The sequence below is a fragment of the Pelecanus crispus genome, chromosome 6 (genome assembly GCF_030463565.1).
Source record: "Pelecanus crispus isolate bPelCri1 chromosome 6, bPelCri1.pri, whole genome shotgun sequence".
In the NCBI taxonomy this organism is placed as follows: Eukaryota; Metazoa; Chordata; class Aves; order Pelecaniformes; family Pelecanidae; genus Pelecanus; species Pelecanus crispus.
In genome coordinates, this window is record NC_134648.1 from 16,170,412 (window position 1) to 16,189,233 (window position 18,822).

Genomic DNA, 18,822 nt, shown 5'->3' on the forward strand with positions numbered 1-18,822 from the left:
AAACGCCAGAATATTAACGTTCAATGGCAACCCATTCAAATTAAGCTAATTCTGAACCAGACGCATGTGAGAAAATACCAACTCGGGGGCAGGGAGTAAATTTTTGCTTTGTACACGGCCCCAATATGGAGGAGACGGGACCGCAGGAACGAGAGCGATGGCAAGGGGCCAGAGCAACCGAAGGCCTAACTGGAACCACTGGGAGCCGCAGGCGCCGGATTCCCGGCAGGTCCCAAACCGCCACGCGCCACGCGGGGTGGCAGCACCGGCGGCGGGAGGGTGCGGCGGGGTGAGAGGGGTTTCGGGTCAGGCTAGAGCTGACGGGACCCCCACGGCTCCCGCGGCGAACCGCGAGGAACAGCGGGAGAGGCGCCTCACCGCCCTCCCGACGCTCCACGCGGCGCGATACGAGGCGAGCGGCGGGAACCTCGCGGTGCCCTCGCGGCTCCAGCCGTTAGGCGAGGCGCGAGGGAGGAGGGCGGGGGGCGCTGCCGCCGCCTTCAGGCGACCGCTGCCCAAGCCGAGCGCCGGCCGCGGCGCAGCCGGGCGGGGACACTCGGCGGCGGCCAGAGCTCGCCTCCCCTCAGCCGGGATTCCCGCCGGCCCCGAGCCAGCCGCCGCCCGGCCGCGTTCACACGACGGCAAAGGCGCAGCCCCGGGGCGGGGAGCCCCCGGCCCCGCTCATTCCCCCCGGCCCCGCTCATTCCCCCCGGCAGCACTTCGCGCCTGACGCCACACCGAGGCGAAGTCCCGGCGTCCGGCCGCACCGCCGCCACAGCAGCGACCGCCCCGCCGCGCCCGCGCGCCACGGCCCCGCCCCCGCCCCCGCCTCCCTCCGGAGGCGGAGCTGGGGGGGCTGGCCCGCGCCGCTGCCAATCAGCGGGCGGAGGCGGCCCCGCCGTCGCGGAGGACTGTGGGATGGGTAGTCCCTGCCTGCCCGCGCCGCGCCGCCAAGGGCCGGGCGAGAACTACCCGTCCCGGCGCGCCCCGCGGCCCACCGGGGGCCGTGACCCGCCGCTGGCCGAGGGAGTGGCTCCGGCAGGAAGGCGGCGGAGGGGCCCGGTCACCCAGCCGCAAGCGATGAGCTCGGCCAGGGAATCCCAGGGCCACCACGGCCTCAAGCGAGCGGCCTCCCCCGATGTAAATGGGCGCGGGGCCTGGGGCAGCGGCGCGGCGGGAGGCGGGGCGGCGGAGGCCGGGAGGGAGGCCGCGGCGGGGCCGCGGTACGGTGCCCGAGCCCCGCGGCGGGGCGCAGGGAAGGCCGCGGCCTTCCCGGCCGCCCCCTTCCTCGCGCTAAGGGCCGCCCGGGGGGCAGCGGCCGGCGGGGGGGGCTGTGGCGGGGGGCGAGGCGGCGCTCGGGGGCCGCCGGGCCCGCCCCGGCGGAGGGGGCGGGCGGGCGCAGTCAGCGTGTGCTCCCGCAGGGCTCCAGCAGCTGGGAGGCGGCGGACCTCGGCAACGAGGAGCGGAAGCAGAAGTTCCTGCGGCTGATGGGCGCTGGGAAGGTGAGGCCGCCCCGCTCCCCCCCCCCCGCCCCCCCCCGCCACGGGCACTCGGGGACCCGAGCGGGGGGAGTCCCCCCCCCACAGCGGCTACGCCGGGTTTTCTCTTTGCGATGCAACGAAACCTCCCCAGAAGGAAGCTGGATGCAGGCCTCAGTGCTCTCTGAGGAAAAAGGCCACACTGAAAGACGATTTCGCTTTGGGACTCTCCTTTAAGGAGGATTTGTGTTTCACAGCTGCAGCTCTTACGCCAGCAGCGGTGTAACGCAAAACATTGGTCTGACATTGTCGAGTCTCTGCTCTGCAGCTTTCTCCCCACCCCACACCTTTATATTTTCAGATCAGCTAAGAAAATTATTTGTGGACACTTGTGAGAGAGTCCTTGTTACAAACGACAAACAACAAAACTGTGCACTAGGTCTGTAAAATTCTGTCTTGTTGAAAAAAAAAAAAGATTCAAAAAAACGGTAGCTGATAGACTAAAACCTAATTAAATAATCCAGGAAATATTTTTAAAGAGAAAATGCTCTAAAACAATATTTCTGCTATGCTTTTTCCAAAAAATGCTACAAAACTAGTAAAGTATAGTTGTGCTTTTTCCATGTACAAAATGTTGTTCTAGTATGGCAATTCTACTTACCTTCAAGAAAAAAGAATTTCACTTGTACTAGCTTATTTTGCTTGAATACAGTATTTTTGTAAGCTGAAATATTTTACTGTATTAAAGAGCTGAAAGTTAATGCTTCCTAGTGAATAGGAATACAATACCCTCTTAAAATATCCCACTACCACTAATCTTAACGTCAATCCTAATGTTGGATACTGAATGCTGCTTGCTATGTAATGCCAGTTCTTGCCCATAGGGATACATTTGCTAATGAGCAACTACTGAGGCAATGTATTAATGAGCACTGTGAAGGTCTTACCTGATACTGTGACCAGTCTAAGAGTGGGATTATCGTAAGGTGCACAGACTGAACTATTGCATAGTGCCAGAGAAAGAGACCCAAAGGGTAAATTGTCAGAACCTAAATTCACACTTGTCCAGCATTGTGTAATGTAGCTTTCGTATCAGGTGATCACCGTTCTTCCTCATTTAGCTGACATACTGTAATGGCTTGTCTTCATCTTTGGAGTAGCAAGAAACTGGATGAAATAGAACCAGCTTTGGGGTGTGGGAAGAGTAAAGAGTATCTAGTTGTTGGGGTTTCTTTTTCAGAAAATGCAACGAAACCAAGTTGAAACAAGTTCATCAAGAGACAGCAGTTGTTAGCTAGTAAAACTTACAGTCTTACAGTTGGTTGTCAAGGTTTGACAGCAAACCTTTTTCCATTCAAGATTTCCAGAATGTTGGCAGAGCTGTCAGTGCACCCTAAAGCTCCAAAACAAACTGCCTTTTCTTTTAGAAAGAACATACTGGCCGCCTTGTTATCGGAGACCACAGATCAACCTCTCACTTCAGGACAGGTCAGTTTATCCAACAGCTGATACAAAGTTGGAAATCAAACACTTATTTAGGAACATCCCAGTACTTTGAGCTTCACCGATGTTGCAGGGAGGGATTTCAGGCTTCGTGGCTGAAGTTGAAGCCAGGTCAGGCTGTGGAGTTGTAGAAGTTCCTAATTTTTCCTGTTAGATTACTGACAAAGAGTTTCTCTGACTGCACTTACTTGCCTTCTAAAATCGAGGTTCAGCAAAGTACTTGATGGTCAGTTAACTTTCTGTACAAATGCCCTGGAAATCAGGGCCTGTAGGTCCTCAGTCTTATTTTGTATCAAAATAAGAAAGTAAAGTTTTACTGCTTTTGGTACCTAGCAGTATTATACTTCTTCCTTGCTGCCAGGTATGGATATCCAAACCTCTAAATCATTTTGCATGGAAAAGAAAAGGGTTGATTTCTTCCCTGACCTGATTACCTATTGAATAGAAAGATCTCTTCCTTAAAGCAATGAGGTAGAAGCTGAAAAGATATACAAGGTCATCTTGGCAATCGGCAATAATTTGATGTCATGTAATGTACAACTATGGTAACTTCTTATCAGGCTTGCTCAGGTAGTAAGTCAAAGTACATCAAAACCAAGCTGGGCTTGGCTGTCCGAGAGCAGCTGTGATAAAGTTGTATAGAATAACAACTGTCAGAGTTCCAGGAGACTTCTTTCCCTGACATGCTCCACTAGTAATTTTTCAGTTGACGAAAAATGATCTGTGGACCAAAAGAAGCCCGAGGATTGGTTCCAGGTTCTGCTGTTACTTGCAGAGTGACTGAGAATCACTTCCTTATACCTGAATTTCCTAGAAAGGAGATGATGCTTCCCTGAAGGAGTCATAAAGAATCAGTACTGCTTTGTTATTAGCAAAAAGTTAAGATGCTGGGTTTTTTCCACAAAAAATCAGAACAGCTATTTTCTTAACGCTTAACTTCCTTGTCCAACATACAGTTATTGTCCTTTTATAATAACATACAGCTCTAACTTCCAAATGAGGAAACATTAATTTGCAATACAAGCTTTTAATATTACAGAGATACAAATTAAAAACTAGTGTTGTAGGCCTGTTGGGGGAGAATTAGAGATTCCTACCTTTCACAAGAACACAGGATTCTTAACTATATTAGACCGTATTTTCCCCCAGTAAAAATTATTTTTTTTAAATTTACTTATTCAAACAAATAAAGGGCATGTAGAAGTAGCTCATGAAAATTAGTTTTTCTGTTAATACCTAAAGATGGAAAAATGTAGAGCTGTGGTAACCACTGCTGATAATCCAGGATGCATGAAATAGTTACAGATACAGCTCTATAAACACAAGTGGTAGTATTGTCCCGACTTATGCTGCTATATATTAATCATGGTTTAATCATAGTAATCACATGTTATGTAGTGAAGGTCAGAGACTTTCTCCTTGCTGTGATATGTTGCAGTACTGGCAGGAAGCACAGAGAAGTCAAACTGGTTACATTTATCTTGTTTAACAGAACATACACTGCACATAGTGCAGTTATCTGAATGCGTCAGGTCTTAGGAACGTACCAGCACATCTTTGTATCAAAGCAATTTTGGTTGCACGCTTGATATGATTGCTTATAAATCTGATGGTTTGTATGCAATAATACTCAATCTAGTGCTTTAAGATGGCTAAATTTAAACTTTTTCACATATATAGTAATGAACTTTGAAAATGTGACTTCGTGTAATTTGATGTCTTTGTTAATTTGAATGAACCATAACCAAAGTACACTGGACAATGCAGGGGAAGAAGACAAGAAAATGAATGAAGAACTGGAGTCTCAGTACCAACAGAGCATGGACAGCACGATGTCTGGACGAAACCGGCGCCATTGTGGACTTGGTTTCAGTGAGGTAGTAAGTTCTTTATTTCCATAATGATTTGGCTTTCACTTACTAAGACAAGATCATACATGGCTTAAAAATCCAATCATCACAACTAGTAGCAAACTTCTGCAGTTTGGATTAAAGGACAAACTTACTGCAGGCACTTGACCCCTGTTTGTGTACACTGTGGTGGCCATTTAGATGCCTGGAAAAGACCGATGTTTCTCATTGTTCTGAAAAGTGATATGATGCGCTTAATGCGCCGTAGGAGTCAAGAGTGATGAGGACAGAGAGTGACAAATGTATTAAATCAGGGTGTTGCCAAGGAATACATAAGAAAGTGGGATAAGCATCTGCATTGTTGGTGAGAGCTAGTTAATCTTAGCTTCTTGTTGCGGTGAGGCACGTATCTCCCTATGGTCCTGAAAAGTAAGTGGCTGTAGAGGGGTCAGACTGTACAGAGTCCTCCAGTGAGCTGACACCTGACTGGCCTTGTACTTGCAAGGAATTCCATAGGATGGAGCAGGAAGAGAAATATGGCAAAACCCAACAGAACTGGGTTATTAGGGACATGTCTTCATCTGCCAATTGAAAGGTGCAATAATTAATTTTTTTCTCTTAGCGCCAGTTACTGCATAAAAACGTAGCTGACGCTTTCAGAGCGAGTAAAACCACCTGTACAGTGCTGGGAATTCTTAATATTACAGCCATGGAGGCTTTGCTCTTTAGGAGCATGAACAAAATTCCCTTTGGGGATTGTTCTTGTTAGCAGTATCATTGGATCACTTCAGCATTCCTCACACTACGGTGTGCTAAACTTACTTTCCAAGATTAGTCACAAATATGAATTCTTGATGGTCTAGCCTTTAGTTTCATTATGTTTCACTCCATGACAGATATTTAGGTGTCATTATGTACTGTCTACACCAAAGTGTACACTAAGCTGATGTGATCTGAAACTTTTCAAACTCATTTAATGGTGTCTTTAGGATTCCTGCTGTGAGTAAGTACAAATGTGGCTGACGAAACCATGGATGTCACGGTTGGTACGGTTAACCACTTCAGTGGAGTTACTTTCTGTCTAATAATTTGTATATTAAAAACCCGTGTTTAGCAACATAGCCCATTTCAGTACTAAAACAAAAGGAACCATTCAGTGAAACATTCTCGCTGGGAAATTTTAAAAGCTGCAGTGGAGTTTCCAGGAAATAATGGTTTCTCTCTCTCATAATCTGAACTTCTAGTTTCAGGAAGGTGAAGAACAAGATGAGGGAGCTGGGCACTCCTCTGAAGAGAGTTCAGAGGACTCCGAAAGTGGCTCTGAGTCAGAGCAAGAGGAGTCTGCAGAGGAGCTACAAGCTGCTGAAAAACATGATGAAGCTGAGGTTCCAGAAAACAAGAAAGAAGCAAAAAGCAACTATAAAATGATGTTTGTTAAAGCCAGTGGTTCATAACTGCAGATGTAACAGCTTTGTATTTAAAGTACAGTAAGCCTTATTGTTACAGTGCAAAGTGGAGGACTGCTACAGCACAAATCTTTGTATTATGATTTTAAAAAGACCCCCTTAGATGACAAAAAGTAGTATTTGCTTTCAGTTGCCATGGATAACATTTTTATGGGCACAGTGGTATTACTGGTTTTTGTAAAGTGTATAAAATACTGGATGGAGAAATAAATTCTTTTGTTCCTGCCCAATCTCTACAATGTTATCTAAACTATTCCTCCCTTTATTCCATGCCAGATAAGGAAACTTCATGCTAGTGGTTTCTTTTGTTAGTACCAGTCTTGAATTTTTAACTATTACATGTGAATTACTGGATGTTGCATTAGTTGTAAAATACCAATATCTGCACTATTCTGTGATGTACTAGAGCTTTAAACAATGATTTTGTCTATAGATGCTAGTGTTGACAGGGCTAAGAGGAGAAATCACTCACTTTTGCGACAGTATTAATCGCTGTATCCATCTGAAGTCCTACAGCAGCTGCATGGGAGAAGATGTTTTAGAAACGCATAATACAATAGAAAGGCCCCGATTGCTTCTTTGGCTTTATAATGAGGGGGATAAGCTGTAGTTCTTTACACCTTTCAATAGAGAAGAGTGATTTTTTGAATTATTGGCTCCTGGTTATAGCACTGAGCTGTTGTTAAAAATAACTCCTCCCAAAGAAACCAGTTTACTTGGAAAGAGAAAATATACTTTGATAATGAAAAGGATATACAAATCATTTAGCTTTTTTAAATATAAAAGAGAGAGTTAAGTATGCAAGCCCTTCTTCATTTTCTCCCCGTACAGGCGTCACTTGGAGGTCTAAATCAATTATCACAAAAAGGTTGTACCTCTCAAGTAAAGCTGATTGATAGGCTTAAAGAGTCAGGAGTTCCAGTAACTCCTTTCAGCAAGAATTAAGCATATCCATTCCTCTGCAAATTTATAGTTTATTGAATCCAAGTAATTAATAAAATATCAGAACTTTTTAGACTGTTTCCTCTTAGTACATCAGACAGATCAACTGCCCCTCCTTGCTGGGAGAACAGAACATCTGATCTGTACCTCTAGTACAGCCTCATCCTGCCACAGCAGTGTTTCAAGAAACACGCCACATGCTTGTGGAGAATCTTCCATTTCTGTATACAACTTATGACGTGCAGACAACATTTGCAAGCCAGTTGGCTTACATGAAAGCAGCAGAATGTGCTATCGTATGGGTTTATTGAACGTAAACATTGCAGCATCAGTTACTGGGGGAGGACTTTGAATAAGTTACATTATGGAAAAAATAAAAGTAATATGATTGTAAATAAAAACAGTGTAGATTTTGATTAATTGTTTTATTATACTTGCATTTAATACAAAATTTTTCAAAGTCATTCCGTTCTAAGAACAACTTTACAGCAGCCACTAACGGTCAGCGATTTGTATGGATTTTTTTTTTTTTTGTTTTCCCAATGCTGCAAGCTTCTAATACACAGACAAAAGTTAAAGTTGCTTGTACATGGTGAAGAAAGAAAACCTCACCATGACTTACGAAAGCTGCACTATCTCTGGGACAAGATGGAGATCCTCCCCAACAGATCATTGATTAACTTTCCTAATGGACTGATACCAGGGTTTTTTTTCCTGTTTAGACACTGAAGCTACACTTACTTACACCAGCATTTCACTGTTAAATCCTTCTAGATGTGGCTGCTGGCTGTTTATTGCCTTGAGTGCAGTTACAAAATTAAGGTGTAGGCTGCAAAACGCTGCATATACACTGACTTCTCTGCCTTCCCTGTCCCAGCATGGAAGCTAGCGCTGCTCTCACAACCTTTTTCTCTGCAGCTGCTCAGCGTCCATGCAAATCCCTAGACTTGCCCGTTGGCATGCATCAAAACAGAGACTTGGAAGGTGCTAGAATCCATTGCTGTAGACCCACCCTGCAAGGCAGAGGGCCCTACTGCTTTCTCATTAGCCTCAAAGGGCACGGTAAAACCTCACCCAAGGGCTTTGCTCTGCAGTACAACCAACCTGGAAAGCCCCAGGAAAAGCAGATCCAGCTGGCAGGCCCTGCATGGGTCTCTGCCGACAGAACAGGCTGCCACAAGGAGCACCATCGGGGAGCTCTGCCCCGAACTGATGACAGTCTCCCCCTTGTAAAACACATTTGGTCATCAGTTCTAAATATAAATAAATAGCCCACACAAGCATAAAAAACAAACTAAAATGAAACTATTCTAGTAACAGCTCCAACCAGAAAGAAAATAATCAACACAACTTCTATTCCCCAAAAGTACAATACATAATATTGTGAACATCTGATGAGGTTTGGTGTCACTCCTCTATGATGCTGACCTAAAACTAAGTGCTCAAAATAGGAAGAGTTCTACACAATCGTGTCTGTTTCTGTCTAACATTTACAAACACATTATTAAGAACCTGCAGATTCAACTATGAAGCAGCCTAAGACGCTGCTCCATGGATACTGAGAAAGGCTGACAGTTTAGCGTAGATTCTGCAGTAAATGTTTTAATTCAGGACCCAGTTTTAGCAACATTTGGTACGATAGCATCAGCAGTAGTGGCATGGATAGCAGCAGACTGGTTTCCGCTCTCATACTTATCAGAGACAGAGAACACAGGAAAAATCAGGGTTGGTGTCTTGGCTGATTCGAGTCAGGTCTTTGTTTTTTCAGGTTGGTATGGAAGGAGGTCCCAGAGATGACAGCAGACACTGAATCATAAAGTGGGCAACTGTATTTGCCTTTTCAAACAAGATTTGGCCACTGCAATGCCTCAACTCAAAGACCAGCTTATTTCCATCTCAATACAAAAGCAGAAGTCTGCCCATACTCCTACATGTCTTAGGAAACAACTGATGAAAGTTAGGTCTGTCACAAAACCACCATCACATCTGGTAAAAGTTTTCATCTGTTTCTAAACCATACTGAAAATTTACCTACACAAAGGTCAAAGCAGGTGCATTATCAGCATTTGGCTTTGGAAGACTGAAAACATTTGAACAGGTCAAAGGCATGAGTGTGCCTGTTCCCCTTCCGTTTGCCCTGGAACTGGGAACCTCTCAAGACGAGTACCATCACTGCCCCACTGCCCACGAGGCCCTGCAGTCACAAAAGAGGACGCTTCTGAGCCAGGTAAACAGGGATCTGTTTCTTTCTCAACATCGTACAGGAATTCTTCGAGGCCACGAAAACCAGATCTGTAAGTTGCCCTGTAGCTTTATGCAACTGCTTTACAGCTTACTCTCCCTTTCTTCCTGAAGCCGAGGCTGACAACTTGGTTCCTGAAAGCACAATTTATAGGCCAGCTTCAAAGCTATAGGTCCTTCTAAGGCTCTGGTTGGGGAATTCACATCAAAGATGATGTGCACACGTTGTTCTGATGCCAGAGAGGACGGTTGGTAGAAATCTCTGTGGATTTGCTACAGTCCCCAGAACAGGGATTAAATTATGCACTGAAGCTGCCTCTGTAAACTGCAGGAGACAAAGAGAACAAGTGGCAGTGCAACATCTCGTAATCAAAGCCTGGCACGGTTATTTGCATCAGTCTCTTGGAAGCTGTCAGGGGATTAAGAGAAGGGGCATGTGTCAAGGTACCCTCACTGAAGGGACAAAGCAGAAGTTGGTTTCGTTTGCTTTTAAGACTGCCACCTCAACTGCACTTTTCCTGAGAAAAATATCTGAGTAGTACCTAGGTGTACAGCATCATGATGGATAGAGAAAAGTTTCCTTAGTTTTCGCACAGCGTTAAAGAAGCAAAATACTTAGTGATTTAATCTCATTTGATTTGGTTTTGATGTGCAGGTGCAGAATGAGATCACACTGAGAGTTTGTGCAAATCTATCCAAATCCAGTACCAGTTATGAAGTCCATAGCTCAGGCAGATCTAGTTGAGAAAAAGGGGAAAAAAAAAAAAAAAGAGAAGAATGAAAAGTAACATACATCAGAAGAGGGTTCTTGCATCATCAGTCAAACAATACGGGGGCTCATATAGAAAAAAACTTCCTTGCTTTGAACTTTTTCACAACTGCCCACCCTGACGTGCAGGGAAATTCGCTCAAACCATTACCACAAGTGTTCTCATCACAAGTATATCAAGCTATGTTAAAGACTGCATAAAGGTTTGACAAACTGAACTGGCTCCTTTTCATCTTCATATTTATTGCTAAAGCTTTAAAACAAATGCAGGTGAAGGTTTTGATCCTTAACTGGTTGTGGCCAAGTCTCCTTCTTCCCATTACAGCCACTGAAGTCTAGCAATTGTGATCTGTTTGTAAGGATGCAGTAACAGAACATCTCTTTCCAGAACATTTTTTTTTTTTTTGTCAAAAAGACATCTTAACATAAGAAATAAATACTGGACACACACAAAAAAAATAGAGATCAAATTTACTGAGTAGTAAAATGGACCCACTACCCAGATCCTGAATAAAAGCTGCGTATAAAATCATTTGCCAAGTCACTTTTAAACTGGATTCAGTGAAGACAACTGAAGAGTCCTCAGGCATACAGAAGGCTTTGAGGAAGCCAGGGGGCACAGCCACACTCACGAGATGCTGCGCTCTCTTCCCTCTGCACCTCTCATCCAGGTTATGACTTGGAAAGTGAGCAGAGCAGCCAGGTCTGGTACTCATCTGAGCAGCGGTCCCTTAGCTTTTGCTGATTGTGTCTCAGCACCAAATGAAAGGAGAATGGGATCAACATGCATGTGTGTGTATTTGTTCACGCCCCCCAGCACATCCACACAGACACACTACAACTGTGTTTGGGAAGACAACAAAATCCTTTTCCATACTGGGAGAAGATGGTGCTCAAAGGCACAGTATGGAAGAAGTAGAGCAGGGACATAGAAGTGTTTAGTGTGAACTAAGCAGTCAGAAAAGCCAACAAACCAGACAATACACGAGACAAACAGAATTAGCAGGGACTCCTCTGATGTCAACCTTTCCCCCCCCCCGAGTGGTACAACTCACTGGAACTAAATGTCACCAGCTACTTCATTTCATTAGGGTTACATCTTGCACAAGCCATCAGCCAGGGTTTCAAAAAAACCTCCAAAAACCTCCCGTGTCTCAAGAGATGAACCGGAAAGGTTTGTCATGTTAAGGCTTTTCTCAGTTCTGGCTCCATAGAAAAAAATCAAGCCAGCCCCAAACCCCTGACAATGCAAGAGAAGTTGCAAACAGAGCCTATAGCAGGCCACAGCACACTCAACCTTGCAATGGCACATCGCCACCGCTGAGAAGGAAGCACTCACGCGGGCCAGGGAGGACCAACCTTTTCCACCCCCGGCTCTGGGGCAAGCTGTTTCTACAGGGAAAAGGAGAGCTTCACTCCTACTAACCATTCTTCGCTGCAGTTTGGCTTAAAAGAAGAGAGCAGAGAAGCTGCCAATAGAAAAGACAGTTGTCCTGTTACCAAAACACTGTTTTAAAGTCATCAGTGATTCTCTCCTTCACCCACTGCCACCATCAACACTCTTCTCTCGTTTATCCCATTCGCAAGGTATTTTTTTGTACTAAGAACTAGATTTATAATCTCACTTGTCAGCTATTCCTTCTTCTTACCTCCCCCTCTACAATTTAGGCTGAGTCCCTTCGTTAAAGCATTTTGCTTCTGTCTTGAGTCCACATATTCCAGCTCCTTCAGTTTTTTTACTACCTCTCACTTCAAACCACTAGGCTGTTCTCCACTCTCACCTTCAGCCTCTTACTTAGTCTTGTTTACAGATACATCTCTGCCATTATTTCCTACAAACTCACTACTCACCTTTGTTTTCTTAATCTCTTCCTTCCTTTAGTGCTTTCCTATGCTATAGCTCCTGGTAAAAGGCTTCTTCTAGTGGGCAACAAGAAAACAGCATTGTCCATTAAGCTTACATCTTATAACACGATTTCATCAATGACTGCTCCAAAAAAGCTGTCTAATTCTGTTAGTGTTTTCTTTGGAGGCTGTTTTGCACTCTCTGTAAGGCAACCAGGAGCACTGGCAAGTAAATAACAAGTAAACAGTGCACAAATGTGCACATATGCAATACCTTCTGGTTTTATTTACTTTTCTAATTAGTGCTCAAAGCTATTCTGCCATCTCCCAGTAATTTCACGGTAGGCTTTATAATTTTACCTTCCTCTGAATGTTAAACTACAGGTAAACCTAAAAGTATGGTTGTTGCGCAGAATACCTCAACAGACTTGTATTAAAAATGCTCTTTAAAATTCCCAAGCTTTGAACTAAAGAAATATCTCAAGAAGTTTTCATGGAAAGTTCATCTCGGTTGGTTCAATTCAGCTGCAGTTAGATGCACCTTTTGAAATAATGGAAAAAAATGTAAAGGGGTCAGACCCAATCAATACAGTTGTTCAAACAGAATTTCAGGTACTGTGATGTGTGTATTTTTTGTGCTCTTTCTTTGTACTGCTCTACTATGAAGAAAGGTTGCTTTTGCTAGTAGAGCAATAAAAGTCTTAGCCTTTTGAATACAGCCAAATAACCAATGGGAATGTTTACTAGGTGTGGAAAATATAGCAATTTTTCATGTTTTTCTTGTGCACGGCTTTGTTCTTTTTATAACTACGCAATACATAGACACACGCACACCCCCGCGGCACAAGCAAACACTTTAAAATACCCGCAGACAGACATAAATCAGAAGGGTAACATCAGACCATGCCTTCTACATCTTCTAAGTTTTGACACTAAGTAAATCTGGTCTTTCCTTCATATAACATCCAGAAGTTAATTGCTAAGACACATGGGAAATGCGTGGTTTTACAGAGGGGAACAGACGTTGATATAAAATACATACACATATATTTGAAGATCTGGAAATCAGAGAGTAGATGGTGCAGGTGGAAAAATAACAGCGTAAGCAGTATCAGAACATGTCGGGAGTACTCTGCTTTCTCAAAACACCAACCCCTCCCTCCAAAGGATACGGGCTACCTGAGACCACCTTGCTTGACCTTTAACAATTTTTTTGAAACAGCAGCACATGAGTTTGGTAGTATCTTTCAGTAGCTTTTAGTTCCACACATAACTTTCCAGAATAGAATCTCTTCATACAGTTGCTTCCTGAAAACCCTTTCTATCTAGGGTTTTTATCCAACTGTTCCAAAACAGTCTGGATGCCTCTACTGCTGCTATCCCATCCTTTAAAATAAAAAGCTTCATATAGATGTACAAAGACAAGCAACAACTCTGTAGCTCAACAGGATTTCCCAACAGCCCAGCAATACCTACAAACTCAATATAACAGCAGTGGAAAAAAAAGTGGGGGGGTGTCATGCAAGTTCAAAAAGGTAAAAGCAGTGCTACTTATGAGTATCAGGCTGCAGTTTTATAAATTCAGCTGTGCAATAAAATTTTAATTAACTTTAGCTGAAGAAATTGAAAACAGATGTATAAGGGAAGAGAAGTCAGTCTGCATAATTTTTGCTTGGTATAACATTAAAAAACACTAATTAGAAAACAGTGCCTTCAAAAGAAGAACTGATACTGCTTTCTAATGAGTTTCTGTTTCTTTAATTATAATTAGTCCCAAACATTTAAGCTGCTTAATAGGCAGAGGGAAAAAAAATCCACTTTCTGACCAAAATGATACTGATCTGTGAGTAGCCATCATTTTTTTCTAGTCTTAGTACTAGAGAGTAGTGTCTAACAACTACAAAACAGCATTTTGATTAAAAGAAACAGAACTGAAAATCAACCAAAACCAAACACTATATGCATATGAAAATTAGCCCTAGTTATTTAAAACTACACCCCATCCCTGCAAAAGAGATGGTCACTGAAGAACAGCATTTCACATATTCAATAAAAAGTTTTGGAAGAACAATTATCTCGATAATTTTTCCCCAAATACGGGATTAACTATGGACGCAGACCAAAATCTTTAGAAAGACTAGTTTTGTTAAAAACATTAATGGTATAACTATTTAGGGCAAAATCCTTCTCTTTCATGCAAGCTTGAATAAGCAGATTTTGTGTGTGTGATCAAAGGAAAGAAAATTAACATCTCCCACAACCTGCAGAGCAAAAGTGCCTGCACCCCTTCCCCTTCTTTGCTAGGGCAGCAGACGGAATTGGGAGTCAACAGCTGCTGCAGTTCAGGAACCCATGGGCTGCGCTCTTCACCCACCGATTACGGCCACATACTCTTCCCTCCTGCATAACAAAGCTTCTGGAAAAAGAATGCAGTTTCACTGAACCAGGAAACATGCGGTCAAAGGCTCCTTTGTGTGCCTGAGAAACAGGAGGAGCATGTCATAAGCAGCTCAGCTCTGAATTTCTGCCGCATGCATCTGAAGGTCAAGTACTCGCATTCTCAAATACTCGCTCTCAAGTTCGCAGTCAACACTTAAGCCACAGAAATACTTCTAACTGCTGCTTTACATTTTGTTCTAGAGATTAAGTTTCAGAAGAATTAAGCATTTCCACTGGCATCCATCAAACTGGTATCACCTGAGGGAACCGTTACAGTGCAAATCGCTGCTGGGTAGCCACTACTGCAACCTGCTTTGCCAGCTGCCCACCAACCCTCTCTGGTCAATACCCTACTCGCATAGGGTGCACGTTACTATGTGATGCCTCCAGGGTTTTTGTTTGTTTGTTTTTAAATTGAAGTTACTTTCAATACTTCATTTCACCAGAAGCTAAAGGGCTAAGAATGCGTCGGACAAACACAGGTATCTATGAGACAAAGGACAGCAGCGTAGTCATTGTGTAGAGGGGACAACCCTGAAAAATCTTTCTATTCAAGAGTAAAGACAGACTTAATCAAATGCTAAGAAACACTGCAAAAAGAAAAACGAAGCTTTGCTATAGAGGGAACCTGATCCAAATCCCAGTGAAATAAGTGCAAAACTGGGGAACTTCAATGGGATTTGAACCACAGAAAAGCAAAATGTGGGAACAGCACAAGCGACTGGATTTTCAACCACATGGACGCTGATAAGAGAGCAGACAAGACAGAGGCAATAGGAGGCAGTTATGTTAATATTTTAATCTGTACATATACCATTTTCCAAACCGTTACATTTTATTTAAATTAATGTTTTATTGCAAAATATTCATTTATGCTTTCAAAACTTTTTATAAAGGCAAAAATAAATCGTTATTTTGGCAAAAGGTTTTGAAGTTGATACTGGCAGTACTGAGGTAAAATAGATTGCATTAGCTAAATATATATGTCTAAGAATATTTCTGAGTATAGTGTTAATATAGTATGATTTGTCTTAAAGTCTGAAACTTGAAGGTCAATTTCAAGGGTTTTGTAGCTATTACTTGAATACAGCAAATGAACGAGTTAGTGGTTTCACAAAATACTGCAGAATATTTCTCAGTCATTTCTCATCCAGAGCTGAACTCAACTAATAATTACAGAATGGGAAATTTTTGTACGTCTTGCATTCAATGTGTATGTGGTTTTTTTTCAAGTAAAGTAGTTGCAGCAATTCATTTAATCTTATTTTCTCCTTAGCTAACTACCTCACCCTTTGCCCTATACGTAAGTAAAACACTGAATTTCAAAGTTTGGCAAAGTTAAGCACCAGGTGAACATACATACAAAATTAGCAGGTGCCACATTACATTAGTTTTGCTGTTTCCAGGATAAATACTAGTCAATACATCATATTGTAATGTTTATTGAAAAAAAAAAAACAAACCAAGAAAAATATGTATTTACTAGTAAAATGACATATCCTATTATACTTTTTTATTGCTTAGTTAACATATTTTAATTAAAGTTCTCTTCTTCCACACCTCAACTTTCAAAAAATATAATTTGTTAGCTGTTTGTTACTGAGGGGACAGCACTACTGTCAAGAGCAACCTAGCATACTCTGTATTGATACCAGCAAGTTAATCACATGGAATCAAAAAAAAGGAAATGGGAGTTAAAACTGGTTTTCATTATGGCTTTCGTGGAAAATTTCAGCGATACAGTGGTTACTGATATTTAGAAATTCAAGCTAAAAGTTCCTTGCAATGTATTATTTAATGGGCAAAAGGGTGGGTGATTAACTCTACAAACATATTCAATCCAAAACACCCTTTCGGCAAACCTCTCACTTGCGTTGGCTCTACCCATACCATATGAATGTGCTTCTAGGTTTGTTCAAATTTACATTTTTTTCATGAAACTTTACATTGTGCATCTGAGCCTGAGGGGGAAGTAACAGCATCTTTTAACATCTATGCAAGCAGTTTCTCTTAAAATGAATTCAGCCCTTGATTTAAAAAAATTCTAAAATACATTGTCCTAAAAATACATTGTCAGTATTTTACAGAGTTTATTAAAAGTGCCATTTATTCATATAAAAAGTCTGAACTAAACTGAAGTAAAAAGAAAATGACTTGCAATTCTCTTCATTTTCATAGAAACTCCCCCTATTACTCTCTGAATATATTTCCAGAAGAACATGCCATCAGCTGATGAGTATCTTCACAGAAAGCTGGTAACAAATCTCCTCTTTCTTCCACGCGGCATCACTAGGTGGGATTTGCTTTGAGTCTTATGTCAGTGTTCACTTACTGCTTTGGCTAGCATGAAGTAAAATAAAACATAGTTAACTATTAGTATGAGTACACAAATGCCAAGCAGTAAGCACTTTCAGGAAACATTTTTTTTATTACAGCCTTCTGCAGTTTGACAGAACAAATAATTCGTATAGACACATTAAGTGAACAATTATCTCACGATGCCACTGATGTTCAAACTCCTGTGTCCCCTGCACATTGCTGGTTCTTCCAATTATTTTCTTGATAATTTTCCTGAAGATAATGTAGTTATTTACATATATATATATGTAAATATATATCTATACATACACATGTATGTATGTATGTATATTTATATAGACATGTGATACACATGTTTTTAAGTCAGTCTGGAATCACAGAAGAGTTGGGGTAGGAAGGGACCTCTGAAGGTCATCTGGTCCAAGCCCCCTGCTCATGTCTAATACCCTGGGACCGTACGGTTATTTTTCTGGGTTCTTGAGGCCACACATGGGTACGCTATTCACATGCAAAGATCTCACGTGATAGTGATAATCAACTAGCATATCCCTGGATACAGCAGTAGAGTCCAGTGTTATTCAGACACAGCAAAGATGGTAGAATCTGGTTCTCGGAAAGATAAACTGAACCAGAAAAGCAAACAGCTATTTCCATCAAGCTCTGTAGAGACTCTTTAATATCTATACGCCTCTGTTGATGCAACTTTGTCATTTTTCACAGGCCTTGTTGAAGGCAGGTCACTGCCCGTTTGGGCCTTTCTGGAACATGCTCATTTTAATTTGGATTTTTATTTTTTGCACTGGTATCTGACTCAGATTAGTGGCAATGAAAACAAAGGTATCTAAAGATTAATGCTATTTGAGGTAGTCACTCAATCAACCCTCTTTACTACTTCATCTATGTTTTATCTTTTTGTCCTACATCAGGCAATAAAATTAGGCCAAAGGAAATCAGAAAGGTGAGAATAATTTCAAAGGACACTATAGAAGCATGGGGAATGTCTTAACTAGGGACACACTTAGCAGTTAAGTATCACAATATTTACAGGTTTTCCTATTTCAAATAGAGAAAACTGACAATACTACTGGGAAGAGATGACACACATTTCTTTAGAAGGACAATGAAACTGTCATAATTTTAATACTTGAAATGGCAAAATAACCTAATTGGGAGACAAAAATCAAGCCTTCTGTTAACACAATTCGATGAAAAACACATCAAAGGCATGAAAAAGCCAAACATGATATTGTAGAATTAGTGACAAAGGGCCAAATTTTCAGCTCACCTCAATTAAGACTCCGATGTTTGTTCATGCGTAAGATACCAGCCCATAAACGAACCCCCCGCTTATACAACTTTGTTGGCACTTTGGATGCTCTTGTGCAGCAACTGCATGTGCCACGCACAGGCAAAAATACCTGTGCACCCCTACTGTAGCCATAGGAGTACACAACACTAGCCACCGGAGTAAAAACGGCAGCTGAAAATCTGGCCCCATGCTCCCGAGAGTACAGGTGTCTCTCTTCTTCACCACAGTAAGATTACGGAAGCATCTTATCGGTGGAGTGACAGCAGTTATTTGAAGAGTATTAGCCCACGTTAGCTCATTAGAAGCACTATTTACAAGAATAAAAGGTTTCTGAAAAACAGATGCATGCGTTCATTTGGATCTAATTCCGGTTTAGTAAAAATGTTAAAATTCAGCAAGCCACAGCAAAGGTACAATGGCAAATCAGACATGCTGAGAGCAGTTAGTTCTTACTTTTAAGGTGTTTAAACAAATGTGTAGTGAAATCCATTGCTTAGGGGGGAGTGAGGTGGCTGTGGTACAGAAGGTGAGGGTGCTTTAGATGGATAGGTCAACTGCTGAGCTAGAAGGGATCACATACAGGAATTAGGCTGCACAATCAAACATTCATATTATAACAGAGCCACCTTAATTTTCTACCATGTGAATAGGAAACCTGATT

The 18,822-nt window shown here is 42.4% G+C and overlaps 1 protein-coding gene across 2 annotated transcripts; it reads left to right on the forward strand.

Annotated features, from left to right (window-relative positions):
• The first annotated feature begins 1,064 nt into the window (after positions 1-1,064).
• On the forward strand, positions 1,065-7,655 carry C6H11orf58 (chromosome 6 C11orf58 homolog). Of its 2 annotated transcripts, none has more exons than XM_075712848.1 (5): positions 1,065-1,140; positions 1,422-1,502; positions 2,906-2,966; positions 4,749-4,861; positions 6,076-7,655. In XM_075712848.1, exons 1-5 carry the CDS (start codon positions 1,081-1,083, stop codon positions 6,283-6,285), a joined length of 525 nt encoding a protein of 174 aa, XP_075568963.1. In that variant the 5' UTR covers positions 1,065-1,080; the 3' UTR covers positions 6,286-7,655. The 2 variants fall into 2 exon arrangements, with proteins under 2 accessions (XP_075568963.1, XP_075568964.1); XM_075712849.1 differs by having other exon boundaries at positions 4,749-4,858.
• Positions 7,656-18,822: the final 11,167 nt, after the last annotated feature.